Raw genomic sequence first — 19,083 nt, 5'->3', positions numbered from 1 at the left:
CTAATCATACGTGGTGGCACCAGATCCTGGCAGCAACTTTGTTCCCCAGCAGAACAAACCAGGGAGAGGGAGAGGTCTTGACGGCCCTCCCATGAATGACATGGCTGCACAGGACTGCTTGCCACGGGCTGTGAATCCACTGGAGAAAGTGTCCTGGGTACAGATGGGGAACACTGAGGCTGGCAGGCAGAGACCTGCAGATCCCAGAGTTTATGTGCAAGGGAGTTAGCGTTTTTTATCACAGGGGACTTGCAGTTCCTTCACGCTGCTGCTATTTCGCGGGGTGCGCTGTGTCTGGACAGCCCTCCCCCTGACCTCAGTGCACTCTGGGCTCCAGCCCAGCCAGGACTCCAAACCTGCATCTACCTTAAAATTGCCTTGGCTTCGTGGGGAGCCCTCCTTTCCTTGACTCCTCTGGATGCCCGCCCAGCTGATGGGGCCACGGGTTGCCATCCCCCGGAGATGCTCCAGAGTTCAGGGGAGTGCCCCCAGCCCTTCCCACAAGGACATTGCATGAGGCAAGCTCTTTGCACAGAGGCACAGTAGCCTTAACTCCCTTTCCCTCTGCCAGCTGGGGGTGTGGAGGGCTTGGGCTGATCTCTGAATTTCTGGCTGGGGTTCCAGGAGGCATTCTCAGGGCAGCCATGTGGGTGGAGAGTGCTCTATCCCAAGATGCAACATTTACACCTAACATTTTTTTAAAGAATGTGCAAAAATCTGGAAAGCCTCCCCACTTCCAGTCAGTGCCAGCCCACAGCCCCCGGAATGAAGGGGATGAGCTCACCAGGGAAGCAGAGTCCTGGGACCCACATCACTCCCCCCACCCCTCAACCCCATCCCCCTTCCCAGGGCTGCACAGTGGCATCTCCGTTTCACAAGCCAGGCTGAACAAAGGGGTGCCGGGACTAAAAGATAACTAGGGGAGTCCCTCACTAACTTCGCAGGTTCTGTGGTGTCTCACTACATGCCCAGTGGAAATTCTCTACTAAATGAGAAGTGGAAAATTGGAATTGATGGCTGGCATGTGGGGCTTAATTAAACGTCCTATTTTTTTTCTCCCTGATGAAGCCCCGGGGGGTGGGGTAGTCGAAGTTGTGTTAGTCTGGCCTTGCAGAGCTGCCTTTCCTGCGTGCCATCGGAAGAGGTGGGGATGATAAGCAGTTTGCAAGGCATTTTCTTCATCCCTATTGACTGAGCGCTGGCGTGTGAGTCCCAGGAGGGCTTATTTCTGAGGCTAATGGTGGTGTCTGTCGCCAAAAGGCAGCAAATGGCTCTTTACTTCAATTCATCTTCATGTGGCTTCATAGATGGGGCCCCAGAGGTGACTTTAAAATGGTGGATGAACATCCCTCTAGCCAGAGTTGAGCCCAGAAGTGACTTGGGGATGGCTGGGTTTGTTCTTCTTTTCTGTCCATCTTGTATAACCCCATAATTAGATCGAGGTTCTTGACCAGACTGCACTGGGGCTTGTTTGTGCCCCTCTCATGAAATCATATCTGGGGGTGATGTGCTCTTCATTAATAAGATATGAGCCCTCTATTTGGGAGGTGACCCCAGGAATCACTGAGAGGAGGGTAGAAAATGCAAAAGGGAAGAGAAGGAAAGCTGGAAAGTACTGACAAGGCCCCCAAAGGTATTCAAATACAAAACAGAATTAACCCTGATCCCACGTGCAGGCCAGATGGAACATGCTAGAAGGTGGGGCATGGGGGCATGAACAGGCCACTCAAACCACCTCTTTTTTTTTTTAAGATTTAAATTTAGGCATGCAAGAGCTGGGGTGTAGGACAGAGGTGGGGAGGGTGAGAGGATTCACCAGAGACAAAGTGGGGAACAGAACAGGCAGATCGATGGAAATGCACTGCTGAGGGGAGCAGCGGGCGCGACAGGAGAGGTCTGCTGCACCATGTGGGTAGCTCCCTGGCCAGGGATCGAACTCGAGCTGCAGTGGCTGGTGATAGCTTCCTAGGGCTGAGACTTAGTCCCTTGCGCCACCAGGGAGGCCCCCAAACCACCTTTTTGAGGAGGAGCAGTAATGTCCTTCTAGCAAATGAATTAGTTAGTCCATGAAGCTCAGAGCCAGTCCTCTCTCTCCACCTGTAAGAAGGAGGGGCATGTCCCATCCTTGTCAGCCCTGGTCAGCTCAAGAGGGCCTGCCGCACAGACAAGCACGAAAGGACTTTTACAGTTACTGAGGCCAACTAGCCCGTTTTCAGCTATGGGCTTGAAGGCCCAGGAGTGGACATAATGAGATGAGTCACACGGTCAACCACAGCAAAGCCAGGACAGCCAACTGGTGCCATCCACCCTGCACCCCCATCCTTGCTTGCCAATCCAGCATCGGACACCTAACCAAGAGTCCCTCCAGGAGGAACACTGTGGGAGCTAAAAATGAGATAGAACAAAGGCAACTGTTGTCCCTGTGGCCCTGTGGCACCTTGGTCTGCTCGGGATGATATATGGAGGATGAGCTGTGACCTTCAAAATTCACCTTTGCTATAAAAGGAACAAAGCTGGGGAATGCTGGACTCCACAGGCCATGGCTCAGAAGGAATTCGGGCGCCCTGAGCTAAAATTAGCCAATCTTGCTGATTCCAAAAGCCTCCAGTGTACTCAGCCAGCGACCAGCTTGGAATAGGATCCCTGGGAAGCTCAGCAATTTCCCCTTCCTAAGCTTTCAGGGCTCCCCACTCCCTGCAACTCCAAGAGAAACAATAAATGATAGTGAAAGTGATGTTGTGACTTCTGTGGTATTGGGGAGCTCCAGCCAGCGGGCTGAGGTTGGGGTTGTGTAAGAAGGTGGGAGAGTCCCCCAAGTAACAAAAGTCAGGGGTCACTCACTCCTGGCATCCAAATTAGATGTTGGGAGGTGTACTGGCTGGGTCTGGGAGCAGTATTTCTTAGTACTCACCAAGTACCAGCTGTTCTAGCATGGCAGAGATAGCAGTAAATAAGACAGATGCTGGGCCTCCCTGGTGGCGCAGCGGTTGAGCGCTGGGTTGCGAAGCTGCCCACAGCCTCTGCAGCACCGGTTCGATCCCCGGCTGCTCCCCGGCCACTGGAGGAGGGTCCCACATGGCGCGCAGACCTCTCCTGCCGCCCGCTGCTCCCCTCAGCAGTGTACTTCGGTCCTTCTGCCTGCTCTGCTCCCCGCTCTGGCTCTGGTGAATTCTCTCACCCTCCCGCGCTTCTGACTGTACCCAGTGCTTGTATAAACAAAAAAACAAACAAACAAACAAACAAATAAATAAAACATGCCTCTATTAAAAAAAAAAAAAAAAAGACAGATGCTGGCGTGGACATGGTGAAGGGGGGTGAGGTGAGGTCAGAAGGTAGATCACAGATAAGCCAAGAAGGAAACTAAACAAGACAAGCTCAACTCGTGATACATCCCAGGAAGGAAGAGGGCATCATGATGAGGCGAGTAACCACAAGGGGTCTGGGGTGTCAAATTTGGACAGGATTCTGAGGTCTATCTTGGTTCTCCCAGATCTTTGGCTCCCCCAGAAGCTGTTTATTTGGGAGACAACCCCAGCAAACACTGGTTGGGGAAAGAGAAGTGGAAAAGGGAAGGGAAGCAGTCAATCCGTGGTATAGTATCAAGCCTGTTGCCCCTGTGGGCCACCTGCAGCTTTGATGTGCCTGGGAAAATGCCAAAGGTTTATTGTACAAAAGTAAACTTTACCCTCACACTAGATCCCAGTTCCCACTTTTGAGGACAGACCCATAAATATCAGTTAGAAATGGTTTTAAGTACAAGAAACCCTAAACCATATGACCCAGCAATTCCACTCCTGGGGATCTACCCATAGAACACAAAAACATTGATTCAAAAGGAAACCTGCACCCCTATGTTTATTGCAGCACTATTTACAATAGGTAAAACCTGGAAACAACCAAATGCCCAAAAAATAGATGACTGGATCAAGAAGATATGGTATATTATTATTATTATGGAATATTATTTGGCAGTCAAAAAAGATAAATTCATGCCATTCGCAGCAACGTGGATGGAGCTAGAAGGAATTATGCTCAGGGAAATAAGCCAGACGGAAAAAGAAAAATATCAGATAGTTTCCCTTATAGCAGGAATATAGGGGAACCTAATAAGACATCAGTGCAAAAAATAATAACAGTACAAAACACAACAAAGCAAAAACGGACAATTATAAATCAGAGACATCCTGCAGGGGAGGAGGAGGGAGAGGGATCAGAGGGAGGGAGGGAGGGGAACAGGGGACTGAGGTGATGGTGCACGGGAGCATTGGGGAAGGAAATTCTATGGGGATACACCTGAGGGGGTGGGGGGAAGCAGATGTTGTTTAAAAATGAACAATGTAAAAAAATAAAAAATAATAATAATAAAGGGGAAAAACGAAACTCTAATCAGATTTCATTTAACAAACAGAAGGAGACTTACTGGCTCTTATATGGAAAATCCAGATGGAGTTCAGGTATGGTTTAATCTAGGTGTTCAATAAACATCAAAACAAAAAAATTCAGATTCTCTGCACCTTCCCTCTGCCTCCCCCAAACTCTCATGGCCACAAGATGGCTGCACAAGCTCCAAGTATCACACCCTCATTCCAGCAAGTCCAAAGAGGAGAGAAACCTTTAGGTCCCCAGAACCTCAAGCATGTGTAAAATTGGGTCATCTGGCTCTGAGTGAGTTGTGTGCACACACCAAACAATGTGGCTACACTGATTTACATGAGTTGGGCACACCCTGGAAGAGAAGATAGAATCCATTCCACTCAAGGCACATGGCTAGGAATGGGGAGGGCAGAACTCCAGAACAGGGCACTATTCAATAAGAGATGGAACTAGGTCCCACGCAGCAACACTATCTGTTCAGACAACCACAGCATCTCTCTGGTGTTGGCTACATGCCAGTTCCTGCCCCATCACTTCATCAGCATCCCTGGATCTTCACAGCTACCTTCTGAGGAAGGTACTATTATACCCATCTTACAGATGAAGAAACAGGGAAGTTAGTTGAATAACCCAAGGTCAGCTGGTGTTGGTGATGGAGTCAGGATTCAAACCCAGTTGGTGTGGCTCCAGATTCTATGTTCTTAACCACTACTATTCATTCTTATTTCCAGAAAGCCCTGTATTATATATATGAAATATATATATATGCATATGGCCAATGGGTTATTTGTGGTTCTTTCTTTCCCCTACAGAATGATGCTAAGATCTAATTCACTCTCTAAGAGCTACAATATTTGTTTTTTGGAAAGATGTCAAATATCCATCAATTGATGAATGCATAAACAATGTGGTCTATGCCTGCAATGGAATATTATTAAGCCATAAAAAGGAATGAAGTATTGATAAGGCTGTATGATGAATAAACCTTGAAATAGTAAGCTCACTAAAGCAGCCAGGCCCAAAGTCATATATTATCTGATTCCCTTATAGGAAATGTCCAGAATTGGCAAAATCACAGAGACAGAAATTAGCTTAGTTACTCAGTCTGAGAGGAGGGGGGAAATGGGGAGCAGCTACTAATGGGTGCAGCAGAATGACACATCTGTTGCAGAATTTGTTGGTGGCAATGGCTGTACAATATACTAAAAACAATGGATTGTGCACTTTTAAGAGGTGGATTGCATGGCTGATTCAAAGGGTGATTTCTCAAAAATAGTAAGAGGAGGAGAAAGTGGGGATATCACAGCATCTGCAGTGGGAGCCTGTGGCCCTAGGAAGGGGGAGCAGAGCTGCACAGCCCCCATCAGTTCCACCTGTTCCTCCCATGAGGGTCAGGCCAGGTCACAGTCCCAGGAAGGATGGCCCTGGAAGAGGCTTTTCTGCTTTCTGGATGGAATCCTTTGAAGCACAAAGGTGTTTAATTTTGATGAAGCCCCAAGTTATCTCTTTATTCTTTTGTCCTTGTGCTTTTGGTGCCCTATCTAAGAAGGCTTTGCCTAACTCAAGGTCATGAAGTGTAACTCTTACATTTTCAATAAGCTTTATCATTTTAACACTTACCTTTGGGTCTGTGATTTGTTGTGAATTCATTTTTGGGTGTGGTCTAGAAGAAAGGGGTCCTCATGGTGTGTATTTGGGAGCCTGGGGCACCTGGGAGAGGGTTGCGTTTTCCATCTTCACCCTCTTCTTACTAGGTGAGGTGCTATCAGTCATGTTCCTGCCTCCCACGTTCTCCCCTCCCCATCTTCTGATTTTGGGGGCTTGGTGGGTCATCTGCCTTTGTCAGAAGTTTCCTCACCCCACTAGACCCACTGGTCTGACCAAGACAGGGTTGGGGGGATCTAATGGGGAGTGTGGGAGTGGGGGTGACATAAAAGACCTCAATAGCAATCCCCTTATTCTCCATTTTTCTTTTCCTAGTTCAGGATAGACTGAAGGGTGAATATTTTCCATTCTGTTTTCAGACCTCAGATCATCCCGCAATCTCTCCCCTCACCTTCCCAAGAGCTTGCCCCGTCCTCTTCACCCATGTCCCATAAATGGAGTTGGGGCTCAGAGTGAAGGAGACAGACTCTGATATGGTTGCTGGTGTGGCTGGATGCAGTGGTCTCCAGGGCGTCCCCCCATTATCTCGAAGTTTAGAAACTGCTGCTACTGCATTGCTTTGTCTACAGGGGGCGCTGTGTCTGAGGTCCTGATTCTGTGGTTTCTGCCAAGCCATGGCTTCTCTGTGGGCTCCTGAGTGTATTGGCTGCACCTGAGCTCCGAGACAGCCACTCAGAACCTTTCTGCTAAAGGCAGGGCCCAGGTACCCTGCAGCATGGCTGAGGGAACCCCTTCCCAGAAAGGCTGTCCCAAACTCCACCGCAGGGGCCAGGCTTCGTGCCATCTTTGTCTACAACAGGTAGATCAGCACACACCCCCCACACACACACACTCCACCCCAGTTATGAAATCTTAAAGAAATTCCAGGGGTTTCTCCCTAGTGCCAGTGCCTTCATGACATGGTACTTGGGGTGCAGTGGGTGGGTGAGGTCTGCCACTCTCCAGGCCTTTATGTGTATGTGTGTGTCTGTGTTTGGCGACTGGGGTACAGGGGGTGGGGTGGGCGTTCCTGGAGCTTCTGTTTCATTTTAAAATGTATTCATTCATTCCCCTGACCCACAGATGGTTCATTCTACACTTTTTGTTTCCATCTCTGTTTCCTCAGATTTTTTTGCTCCTGCTCCTGTTGCCTCACCCCCCTGAACTCATCCGCTGCTGTTGCCTCTCTCCTGGTTTCTTTCCTACTGAGGATTCCCCCACCTTTGCGGTTGGGGAGGATTGTGCCTCTCCTCCTCCCTCTCAGTCCCTCCCTTCTTAGATTCCAGTCCCAAATAGGTTTTCTTCATTTCAGGCCCAACATTTCTTTATTTGGGGGGCTTCGGGGGCCAATGGGACTGAGCCTTGGAGCTTGCCTTGGTGCTGTTCAAAATCTGGCCAGCAGGGAGCAGTAAATGACCTTGGCCTTCCCTGGCCCTTGGCAGGGTGGTCTCGCCTGAAAGTTCTTTTGAGATTGGGGGTTTCATTCCATTTCTGACCACTCCTCCCTTGACTCTCGTCTGCTAAGTTTAAGTTTAAGCTTTCTTTTGTTCCAGACTTTCTTCTCTCTGGCGATTTCTCCTCTTTCCCCCAAACTTTATTTCTGGCATCCAAGCGATGACTGCAGTTCTCAACTGGCTTTTCTTTTCTTTTTTCTCCTCTGGAATACACACAGTATGTGTTTAATAACTCACCATCTCTCTGCTTGCTCAAAATGTGGAAAATGCAAAGGCTGTGACCCTGGATGGAAATTAAATTTGGTTTGTGGGGAAAAAAAATGTGCATGTTGATGCCCAAGAAAATGGAATTTCTTAAGCCATGATTTTGAAGCTGTTGTTTCACGCTGGACCATGGAGCATGGTGACGATTTCCCGCGCAGAGATCCCCTTCCCCGCAGCCCATTAAGTTCTGTCCAAGTCCATTGACTGCTTTTCTGGGCCAGAGAGAAATGTCTTCAAAACTGTATTTTAGAACAGAGCTTCAGCCCTGTCCCTCTACTGATTCCTGTTAAGAGGAGCTCCTATGAATCACTTATTTTCGATTCAAGGCATGTTTGTTCGGTACCTTCTATGTGGGAGACTGCAGGATGGAGAGAATGGGGGTAGAGAGGAGAGAACAGTGGGGCCGCCTCAGGCTACTGAGAGCAGACAGGCCAGCGACAGCCCAGAGTGGGAGCCAGGGACAGTGCTGGCCCACTTCCCATCCATCGTCCGTCTCACTGGATCCCGAGGGCCGTGCATTTGTCGCTTGGTGGCTCCTTCTCATTGGCCAGAGTGGGAAACTGAGGCTGGGAAAGGCTAATGGCCCCTTGGCTTCCCAGGTCCACACCCATGGAGGGGCAGCCTGATACAGGGGGTGCCCAGGGTCCCTGGAGCAGAAGCTGCAAGGGAGGATGGAGTGATGGGAAGGCTTCCTGGAGGAAGTGACTGTGAACTGAGTCCGGGTAATGAGGTCACCTCTCCATTTAAATGTGCCGTTGTTGGCAAAACTTCACTAGGAGGGGACTAGGCCAAGAAAACGTTAACAGACTCCATTTCAAAAGCTGAGTTTGTCATCACCCTGCAATAATAAATAAAATGAATCAGAGGAGCTGAGCGAATATTGTATAAGGACTGTCTTGGGAGGAAAGGACAGACAGGTGGATTTATGCAAATGTTACTCTTTGGGGAACACAGCAGAGTTAATGTCATTTTGAATGACTTGTTTACCCAGTGATTATGGAATTCATGAATATCAGAAGACTTATTGCATAAAACTGCAGTTTGGGATGACTGGCACATTTTGGGAAGTCACTGCGGCAGTACAAAAAGTAAATAAACTTAAATGATCTCCTGGGGAAAACAATGCAATAAATGGGCTGATTGATAGACTGAGGTATTTTAGAAATCCTTCCCATCCCTAAAAAATAAATCGCTGGGAGAAGTAATTATTTCAAAGTTGGCCCTAGAAGTTTTCTTTTTTGAAAATATTTAATGGTAAATAACCTGTTTTCCAAATAAAGCAAAGACACACACACACACACACACACAAATCCATGTTGACTTGGTTTTGGGAGCCCCTCCCCTGCACATGCGCATTCCTGCACACAGCTCCCAGCTTCCTACCTCACCCCCTCCCTGCCTCCCACCAGCCACTCCTTCTGTCCCCAGCTCCACAGCCTGCCTCTCCCACTTCCTGTGACTATTAAGACAAAGCAGAGATGAGGGCAAAGCGCAGAGGGGACTTTGAGGTGATACAGTCCAGGTCTCATTCTGTAAAAGAGGTTTGGTGTCTTGTCCAAGCAAGGTTGGTGGGGGGATGCATCCAGCAGGAGCTGGGCGGTGACCAGGACTGAGGGGCAGGTTGTTGAGCTGCCTGCAGGTGAAGCACAGCTCCAGCCTGACTCCACCCTCTCTCCAACTTCACCTTGTGAGTTGCCTTGCCTGAGAGCTGGGAAAAAGGAGCGTCTGTTGTGTAGCTGGCGGGAGACCAAAACACAGCAGTTTGTGTGAAGACCTTTGTGCAGGCCCTACTGGAGTCTGCAGCCCTTCAGCTACTCTCTTCACTGCCAGGGCCCTGGGATTTCCACCTGGGCAGGGGTGTTGCGTGAAAAGGAGACAGCGCCATGGACAAGTAGGGCAAAAGCCTGGGTCTGCAGATGGGCATGCTGGGCAAAGTCATTTGCACAGGTTCTAGGTGGAGGTGAATTGGCAGGACACTTCACCCCATTATACCCACGAGCCCAATGGGAAGAACACCGGGTCTTACCCACTCACTGCAGCAGAGACCCACAGGACCTTCTCCCAACCTGGGACTGCTGATGCCCAAACCTAGTGCTCCCTTCAGCTCTGGGCAGGGTATGGGGTAGACTGAAGACTCTGCCCATTGGGACCCTAAGGCAGTGGCACCTTCTACCACTCCTCCCAGGTCTAGGGAGCCCTGGGGAGGAAGGGATGCTAGGCAGCAACCAGGCCAGCAAGAGCAGAAAGCCTCCCTCTGAGCTAAGGGCCGAAAAGAGAGGTGGGGGAGATTCTGTGAGGAAGTGTAACAGGGTGGCCCAACTATTTTACCTACTCTTTACTTCTCTTTATTGCACACTAATTGTATTAAAGTTCTTTTCCATTAAAGGTCTTACACACTATGGTATGTTTTGTCTTGGTGCAGTGGATGGCAGAACATTTACAGCAGGCAGGTTTGGGGATCCTGAGATACCCCTCACCCTATGCTGTAACAGAAGGATCCTGCACCCCAGGTCTTCTCTCTTCATGAACCAAACGCCTCCAGACTACCCTTCCCCCAAAGTCACTGACAAGCACTAGAGGCACCAGAAACAGCTTCTTTATTCAAACTCAGCCATGGACCAGGGTAGGCCCCTCCTTCCAATCCCCATACACCCTGTGTACCCACAGTGCTCTACACCCCCCACCCCACCCCAGAAAGGACTCATGTCCCGTGGGCCTCAGAAGGTCAGCTTTAGTTTCTGAACTTGCCCACCAATGACTTGGAAGGCCAAGCTCCCAGGCCCTGCTGGTCCAGGAGGAGAGACAGCTGCTGGCGGGCATCCTGGTAGGGCCCAGCCTAGGGAGAGAGTACAGGGTGAGCCAGGTGCTGGCAGCGGTGGAGAGAGGGCTGAGGTGGGGAGGGGCTCACCTTGGCCGCCTCATAGGTGCTCAGGGCCAGGAGGTGGGGCTTCCCAAGAGCCTGGGCAGCCTGGCGGAAGGCCCGAAGAAAGGCTGCTTTGCAGAGGCGGGAGGGTGGCCCAAGGGCCACACTGGAGATGAAGAGGCAAGGACAGCAGATCAGAGATGGGGAGGCAGGCCTGAAAGACAGGCCACTCCCCCACCTCCCTCACGCCACGACCACCCGAGAGGTTACCACACAGAGGCTGATGGGGCCACTGGCCAGACACGGAGCTGCCAGTGGGCTGAGCTGTGGTGAGAATGCAAGCCCAGACCAGGGGCAGGGAGATGGGGACCCATCACCCTCCAACCCCCTCCTCAGCCGGTCCCGGGACCCTCCTCACTCTTCCTTCACACGCCCAGTGACCACGTCCACAACCTCGACATCAGAGTCCCCCAGGCTCCAGTTGAGGCTCAGGCCTTGGCAGGTGCTGGGGATGGGGTCAGAGGGGGCCACGAGGGGCCCCGCAAACAGGTGCAATGTGGTGCGACTGTAGGGAAGTGGCAGGCCTGGCCCTGACACCCTGTCTAGGGTGGGCCGAGTGTGGATGGCCCTTTTCAGAGTGGGGGGATCGTGGCAGGGGTCCGCTGTGGGGCAGAAGGCAAAGGACACAGTCTGAGTTGCTTCCACCCTCTTCTACATCCCACCCGGAGCCCACCTCCCACCGCCCCGGCCCTCAGGCCCTAACCCAGGACCAGGCTGGTGGCGTAGAGGGGAGGCAGGAAGTGGGCCAGCAGGGCACCGCCGAGCCCCAGCACAGCCCAGCGTGCCAGCTTGTCACTGGCCGACAGGCAGCCCACGTGGGTGTGAAGCAGTGCAGGGGCCAGGTAGCACACGGGCTTCAGCTCCCCAAGCACATGGGCCTGCAGGCGCAAGGCAGGGCTTTGCTGGACGCTGTCTTCCACGGACAAGGATTGTGGGAGGCTGCAGGGGAGGAGCAGGGGCATGAGAGTCAGGGCCACTTCTCTGACAACCCCCACCCTGACACTGCCCTTTGCCATCTAGGGAAGCCAACGTCGCCGTGGGGGGCTTGTCACATACCAGATGTCGTGGGCAGCTCCCTTGGGGGTGTTGCTGATGTAGAGGTGCAGGAAGATCCGAGGCTTGAGGGCAAAGGGGGGCCCGGGCCCGGGCTGGGGGGCCAGCACGGACCGCTCCTTGCCCTTAGGGCCACCCTGCGTGGCCAGCAGGAGCTGCCTGAACAAGAACCTGGGAGGGGCGGTGGATGAGCAGTTGGGGGCTGCCACAACCTTAGGGTGCTATGGCAGAGCACCCACCAGCCTACCGCTCACCTCAGCAGGGCCCGCCGGGCCACCACCAGGGCGTGACAGTCATGGAGCTTCCGGCCTGAGAATGCCAGTCGGCCGGGACAGCTGCTGCTGCCTGTGCCCAATGCCACCAGCTCATAGATCTCCTTGGCATGGCCCTTGGCGCCGGGGACCTCTGTGAGGGAAGGGGCAGAGAGGGCCTAGACTGAGGCATAGGGCCCCTGTGGCCTTCCGAGCAGGGTCAGGGCAACCCCTACCTCTCTCCAGGATGACAGCGGCCACGGTCCCCTTACAGGCCCGGTACGGTGAGCTCTCTTCCACCAGGCGGTCAAAGCCGGTGCTGACCACGGCTGCGCAGCGCTGCTCGTGGGTCAGGATGTTCTCTGTTTGTGGGGGAGAGGGCAGCAGTTGGGGCCCCACTGGCTATGCTCTTCCTCTCACCATGGGGTCAGAGAGGGGTTACCTACCTACACTCTGGGAGGTGAGTGGAGGCTTGCTGGGGGTCTTCAGAGGCTCTGGAAGAGAGACAAGGGGTGGACAGGTGACCAGGGGTGCTTGGGGAAGCCAAGTTCCACTGGGAGGGTGAAGAGAACATTTTCATCCCCGAGAAACCCAAAGCCCCTATGCCCAGGTGGTGTCCTTCAAAGCCCACCAGGACAGAGTTCGCCTCACGTCCCCCACCCCAGCCCCCTGCAGGCCAGTCCTGATGTCCAGATGGTCTCTGCCGCACCAGGCTTCAGTTGTGGCTCAGTTGGGGCACCTGACCCCTCTTACCTGGGCTCTCTAGCTGGCTCCTGACATAGCAGAGGGCAGAGAGAGCAGCCTTCTGTTTGGCTTCCGTCTTGCTGTTGGCAGTGCCCGTGGAGCAGACGACCCCATCCAGCTCCGCATACACCGAGAAAGGGAAGGCAGGATCTGGGAAGGAGAGGGCCGGGAAGTAGCTCCCTGCACTTTATCCCCATCTTGTGCCTTTGATACAGTAACAGACAACCTAGAGTGCATTCCCACAGCTGTCAGACACCATGCCAACATTCCCTGTGTCCTAAGTCACCCCGCGGTCACGTACAGCGAGGAACTACCCCTAGAAGCCAGAGCCCACCAAAACCATTCATACTTGCCAATGCTAAACTTACTCAGCACGCCAACCTGCCCTTGCCTAGTCCCTGCCAGGAAAACCTCAATCAAGGTTCTGGCCTCTGCTCTCCCCTCCCTTCTGTCTGCACCCTCCCCGGTCCTTCCCCAGTGGCCCTGGGTGGTAGGCCCTGCCTCCTGTCTCTAGGGATCTGCGGGTATAGACTACTTTCCTTCTTGACAATCACTTCCACATCTGCTGTTTTACCAGACCTGACTGAAACAGATCCTGGGGATATTTTTAATACCTTCTCTCTTTTTGAACCATCCCTTCAGGGTACTCTTAGGTAATTTTACACAGGCTTCCACTTCCACCAGCTTGGGAAATGATTCTCTTGCCGTCTCCATGGAGGCTATGACTGGTCTGGCTTAAGGCTGGGAACTCAAATTTAGATTCTGGTGTATTGCTGGGTGAGTGAGGGGATGCACTGAGAGGACACAGTCAAGACAAAGATCTATGTAATGTAACATCATCAAATTGTTAGGAAACATCTGCGCCAAGGGCTGGCCCTTGCTGGGTTATCTCCAACAGGCATGCCGCCATAATTGCATGTAATTGACCATCAAAAAGAGCAAGCTGATGAAAGTCAGGTTCAGAAAGGTCGGTTGACCTGTTCCAAGGGGCGAAAGCAAAGTTAAAACAAGGTCAGTGTTCCCGACTGCTATACAGAAAGACCTTGCAGATATAAATGGTAATCATTTCCCATGCCCTTTTAGGTACTGTAAAGAAGAGGAATGACACTTTGTAGAGAAGAACACAGGGGCTGCAGAAGGAGGGTATCTAACAAAGGCAGAGAAACAACCAACTTTCTGCAAGTTGCGGGGGTCTCCATCCCTTTGGAGGGACCCATGATCCTGGAGGAAGGAGGGCCCTTTTCTAACAGAGCAGGTCTATTTTGCAATTGCTTGATCTGCAAATGGAAACGTTCCAACTCACACCAAAGGGATTCTGGTTCTAAGGATCCAAGGGGGTGCGGGTGGAGGTTATACTTGAAGGCTGGGTAGCCTGGAGCATGTCTTTTAAGGGCCTCTGGCTTCAGGTGGGGCCGGCTTTCACCTTGCCATGACCTGCTACAGTTGGCTGTTGTAGCTGACGCTCCAGCACCAGCCTGCTCACCACAGGGGTGGTCCTCAAACCCCACAGTCAGGTCCAGACACAGTCCCCTTGCTTGGTCTGGGGTCAGCCCCAGGAGCCCAGGCCGCCTGGCCTCACCTGTCATCTGGTCCTCGCGGAAGATGAGAGAGACGCCCAGACTGGCAGCGTACTGCACCAGCAAGGCTTCTGCCTGGCCTGGGGGCGGGTCTCTGAGTTGCAGGCTCTGCCCTCCGGCTTCCTCCGCCCGCTCGTCCTTCTCCTGGTCCTCCTCCTTACCCCTCTCCTCGGGGAAGTCTCCCAACGGCCCTACAGGTGGGACAGAGACCGTGAGGGGCCTCCCCATCCCTATGCCTGCCTTCCCGTCCCCAGGCCGTTCCCAGGCCGCCCCCAGTGCCGGATGCAGATCCCCACCCCAGGCCCACCATCCCCCGCCGCCAAGGCCTGAGGCTGCCTGTCCCCGCTGTGGTCCTCCGCTCTCGGGGTGGACACCGGCTCCCAGGGGTCTTGGCCCAAGCTGGCCGAGGGCTTCCAGGGAATGGGTCCGGGGCTGATCTGTAGCGAGGCTGCCAGGCGGGGCTTCCTACGGCAGTTATCCTCTGTGCTTGGGGCTGTGCTGACCGGAGAAGCCATGGCCACACGTGAGGACCCCGAGACGGCGGGTCAGATCTCGCGGGACTGGTGCCCTTTTACCGTGGGCTACTCCCGCGTGGGAAGCACGTGGCACGGGCTCTAGTGCGTAGCGAGCTCCACCCCTACCTCGCTCTTGGCCAATCAGAGCCCACAAAGCTGTGACCGACATCACGCCCAGCCAATTGAAAGACTAGAAAGGCAAGTTCCGCCCCTCCCCTCCCTCCATGGACCCCCCCACCCCCCTCACCCCCCCACCCCTCCCCACTTCCCCACTCCTCCCCACCCCCCCACTCCTCCCCACCCCCCCACTCCCAGTCACCCCGCGGCAGCCTGGTGTGGAGTTTTGGGATGAGTGGCTGCAGGGCTAACACTGCATTTCTGGGGCCGAGACTTCGGATCTGGTGTCCGGGTAGGAGGAAATGGAGGTGCTTCTGGGATCCTCTTTACCTTCAAGTGGCCTGGGTCTTGGGGACACGATGACCAGGGAAAGGGGCCTGGGACCCAAATTCATGCCACACACTGGCTCCTGCCCTCGGAAGCCCCCCAAGTTCTCCATCTCACCCACCTACCCACCCTCCCCCTGCCACTTAACTGAGCCTGGGGGTCCTAAGCGCATAAATGGAGGTGTTGTCTGTTGTAGCAGTCCTCCCTAATCTGTTCCCCTCTCCCAGGCCAACCTGAAGGTGCTTTAAAGCCAAAAATGAGCCATTTGGCCCCCTAGCTTTTTTCTTTTTCTAGAAAGAATTTTGAGTTGGTTTAAAATCGGGGCTGCTCCATAACAGTACCACAACACAGAAATTCTTTAAGATGAAAGGCTAGTGGTGAAAAAGAAATAAAATTAAGACAAAGTGAGGGCCTCCCTAGTGGCACAAGGGGTTAAGTCTCAGCCCTGTCAAGCTATCAGCAGCCACAGAAGCATAAGTTCAATCCCCAGCCAGGGAGCTAACCCACATGGCGCAGCAGACCTCAACTGTCTCCCCAGCTTTTCCCCTCAGCAGTGTATTTCAGTAGATTCACCTGTTCTGCTCCCCACTCTGTCTCTGGTGGATCCTCTCACCCCTGCACGTCTGGCATACACCCCAGTTCTTGTATGCATAAATAAATGAAAATAAATCATAAAAAAAAGACAAAGTTGGAGATGAGGACAAGTTACCTAGGGCCAGCTGTGATGCAACGCGTAACTCCTTGAAGTGGCCTGCAAATTAAGGCTCAATTAACTCAATCTCACAGGAGCCGAGAGCTGGAAAACATGCCATTTCTCTCCACTGTGCTTGTAGACGCAGCTGCTGCTGCTGCCCATATTTGGGTCTGACTGTGCCAGCCAGGAGGGTAGCAGTGTGGACACTGGGGCATGGGAGGAGCAGCAGCAGATTCAGCCTCCCTCCCCAAGGTTTCAAATATTGGCATCAAGAAAAGTGATTCTGGTGTTTTCGTGTGTAGCCCAGCAGCAAATGAGACTCCTGGGATAGAAAGGACAGCATGGGTGTCCACAAATGGAATGAGGGCTGCACATATCCACAGGCTTGGACGAGTCGCCCAACACAGAAACACTCCCTCATCAGGAAACTGCGTAAATGAATGGTGACATGTTCATGCGATGACCTCTAACTCAGTCATTAAAAACAGAAGCAAACTGCTGTTTCACACCAACACAGCCACATCTCATGACTGAATACTGGCATCCCAGGTGATGCTGACACTGGGTAGAATTTAAGAACCACTGCCTAAAACTACAGGTGCCTGACCACTGGGAGAACTGCATGCACTAGTAGGGGTACTTGCACCCCTATTTATAAAACATGGGCATAGGACATAAAGACAATCAGTAACGCAACAGTGCTGTGAGATAGGAAGTTACTTAAGCAGACTTGAGGTTCGCATCTTGTTAAACTGGCACTCACTCTTGGAACTTGATGGGCTTTGCTTCTAGGAATACTAATGACGGCTTTTCTTCCACCGCTATTCCCCCTCCTCCCGGGAGGTGGCGCTGTAGAACACCCGTACGGCCAAGCGGGGAGGCGGAACTTCCGGTCTGCGTGAGCGCGCTTCCGGCCCTGCCCGGAAGACGGTTAATAGCTGCGTCCACGCGCGGAGCTCAGGTGGAACTTTCAGGCTCCTTCGTGGCGCGAGGGTCAGGCGAGCGTCACGCCGAGGTCAGTTGCCCAGAGGAACACGTCGAGGCCCGCGTCACGTAAGTGAGGACGGAAAAGAGAAGGGGCTCCCTGCGCGTGGGCCCGCTGTGTGGCTGTGACTGGCGTCCTGTTATAGGGCAGCCCCGATACAAAACGGGGTGCCTGACTGTGGTCCTAGCTCAGAACATCCTTTCCCCCTAACAGTCCCGCCGCTGAGAAGGCGGCCTTGAGCAGCCCCTCCTACGGTGTGGTGAGGCGCCCGCAGATGCAAGGCACCGTGTGCCACACCGTGCTGGATGGGAGACCTGCGGGGGACGGCGTGAAAGTTGGTGGGGAGGACGTGGCCCGGTGGCCGGATGGAGGGGGGACTCTTCCATCCCTTCTCCCATCCTCTGCGACGCGCTCGCTTTTGCTGTTCCCGGCCTGGCCTGGCTGCAGACCCCGCGGATTTGTTCATCCTTGGAGCCTAAGGGGCCTGGAGAGCCTACAGCGAGGACGCTTATTCCACCACCACCCTCCCCCCGGCCCCCCGGCCCCCCGGCTGCTTTTTAAGACCATTTCTCAGGTCTTGGGTTCCTCCAGTGCCCCCAGCCTGCGGGGTTGGTTTGGAGCTGTATGGTTCCTTTCTCCTCTCATTCATTTGCTCAGTCCTAGATTTGTTGTTTCACTTTACGTGTATGTATTGTTAGGGTGGATAACCACCAAGGCTCTGGGGATAATGAAGGGCCTATTCTTATGAGGACTGTTGATTAGAGAAGTTCTTAGTCAAACAGCTTAAATTTAAAATTTAAAATGTCATTAGTTGTATTGCATGCTTTGAAAGATGCAGATATTGTGGGAGGGTACAGTCAGGGGAACTGGGAGAGGCTTCCCTGGCTGGGAACCTGAAGGATGAGCTGGATTTTTCTTGTGTTTGGGGAGCAATTGGCCCTCATCCTAAGCAGAGAGATGTGCAAAGCCCCTGTGGTGAAAGAAGCATGATGAGAAAGAACCCAAGGGAAATGAGTGTGATCGGAGCCTAGACACAGAGGTGAGCTGTGTGCGTGAGCGGGAACAGGCACCTCTGGGAAGTTGGGGTGCTGCTAACTGATTGAGTACCATCAGTTCTGTGGAAGAGCATTTTTCACAAGGATTTGCTGAGCACCCTGATCCCTGCCTCTGTTCTCCCCTGTTATGGAAAAGAGAATAACCACAGCAGCCAGACACTGGAAACATGGGAATGGATTCTCAGTCCCTTGGAGAGTGCAGTCTAGTGGAAGAGGTGGAACTAAGAAACCATAGATGGAATGAGGTTGACTTGCCCTGAGATACACATAACCATTCGTTTGACAAGTATTGACTGGAATTTACCAGGTGGTGGGCCATTTGTATAGAGCTGAGGTTACAAGGATGTCCAGAGTTGAGGGATGGGGAGGCAGAGAATTAGCTGATAAAGTGCAGTGGGGTTCCAAGGGAAAAGGCACTGCTTATTCTGTGAATGCTTATTCTATGAAAGCAAATTCTGGTATTTGGGACACACACGAGATTAGTGGCTCAGAAATCAGATTTTGGATGGCATGGGAGATTACACTCTTGTCCATGAACAAGTCATTCTTTACTGACCTCTGTTTCCTGAACTCCAAAAGAGGGGAGAATAAAGCCTGTAGTTCTTGGTTTGCAGATGCTGGCTCTAAGTCAACATTGTTGCTGTGGCTAGTTGAAAAACAGAGGTGATGTGTGTACCTTTGGTATACATTTATTCATTTGGGGGATGGTACTGTACTTGACAGTGGGAAGCGAGGTGAGTAAGACTCAGCCCCATTTTAGGGGAACTTAAGTTTAATCTTAGGTGTGAAGCCCAGGGTATGAGGAGTATAGTGTAGATGTGACTATAATAAATGTAAAATCTGTGACAAAAGTTGACCCTTTACCACCTGTCAGATTTCACTCCCTACCCCCTTCTCCTCCTTGTTCATTCTGTGGTCTCCCAGTTGTTTCTCAAACACTTACTGCCCTAGGACTTGCTGTTCATTCTGCCTGGAGCCCTCCTCCCGGTTGTCTGCATAGTGCTCCCTCACTGGCTTCAAGCTGTGCCAAGTACCACCCTCTCAGCGAGGCTACCACCGGCCACCAATACTAGAACCACATCCTCAGTGCATCTCCATGGCCTCTG

At 52.5% G+C, this 19,083-nt stretch overlaps 1 protein-coding gene across 1 annotated transcript; it reads right to left on the bottom strand.

Annotated features, from left to right (window-relative positions):
• Positions 1–10,467: 10,467 nt before the first annotated feature.
• Positions 10,468–14,580, bottom strand: ADAD2 (adenosine deaminase domain containing 2; the record flags this gene model as incomplete). The annotated part of the gene is made up of 10 exons (XM_084257251.1): positions 14,287–14,580; positions 12,717–12,857; positions 12,410–12,457; positions 12,200–12,325; positions 11,967–12,117; positions 11,716–11,883; positions 11,363–11,598; positions 11,018–11,261; positions 10,645–10,765; positions 10,468–10,572 (listed from the first exon to the last, which is right to left on the bottom strand). Exons 1-10 carry the CDS (start codon positions 14,510–14,512, stop codon positions 10,468–10,470), a joined length of 1,566 nt encoding a protein of 521 aa, XP_084113377.1. The 5' UTR covers positions 14,513–14,580.
• Positions 14,581–19,083: the final 4,503 nt, after the last annotated feature.

This window comes from Talpa europaea (assembly GCF_964194135.1).
Source record: "Talpa europaea genome assembly, chromosome: 16".
In the NCBI taxonomy this organism is placed as follows: Eukaryota; Metazoa; Chordata; class Mammalia; order Eulipotyphla; family Talpidae; genus Talpa; species Talpa europaea.
The sequence above is the reverse complement of the archived record's forward strand: the minus strand, read 5'-3'. Positions and strand labels throughout refer to the sequence as shown.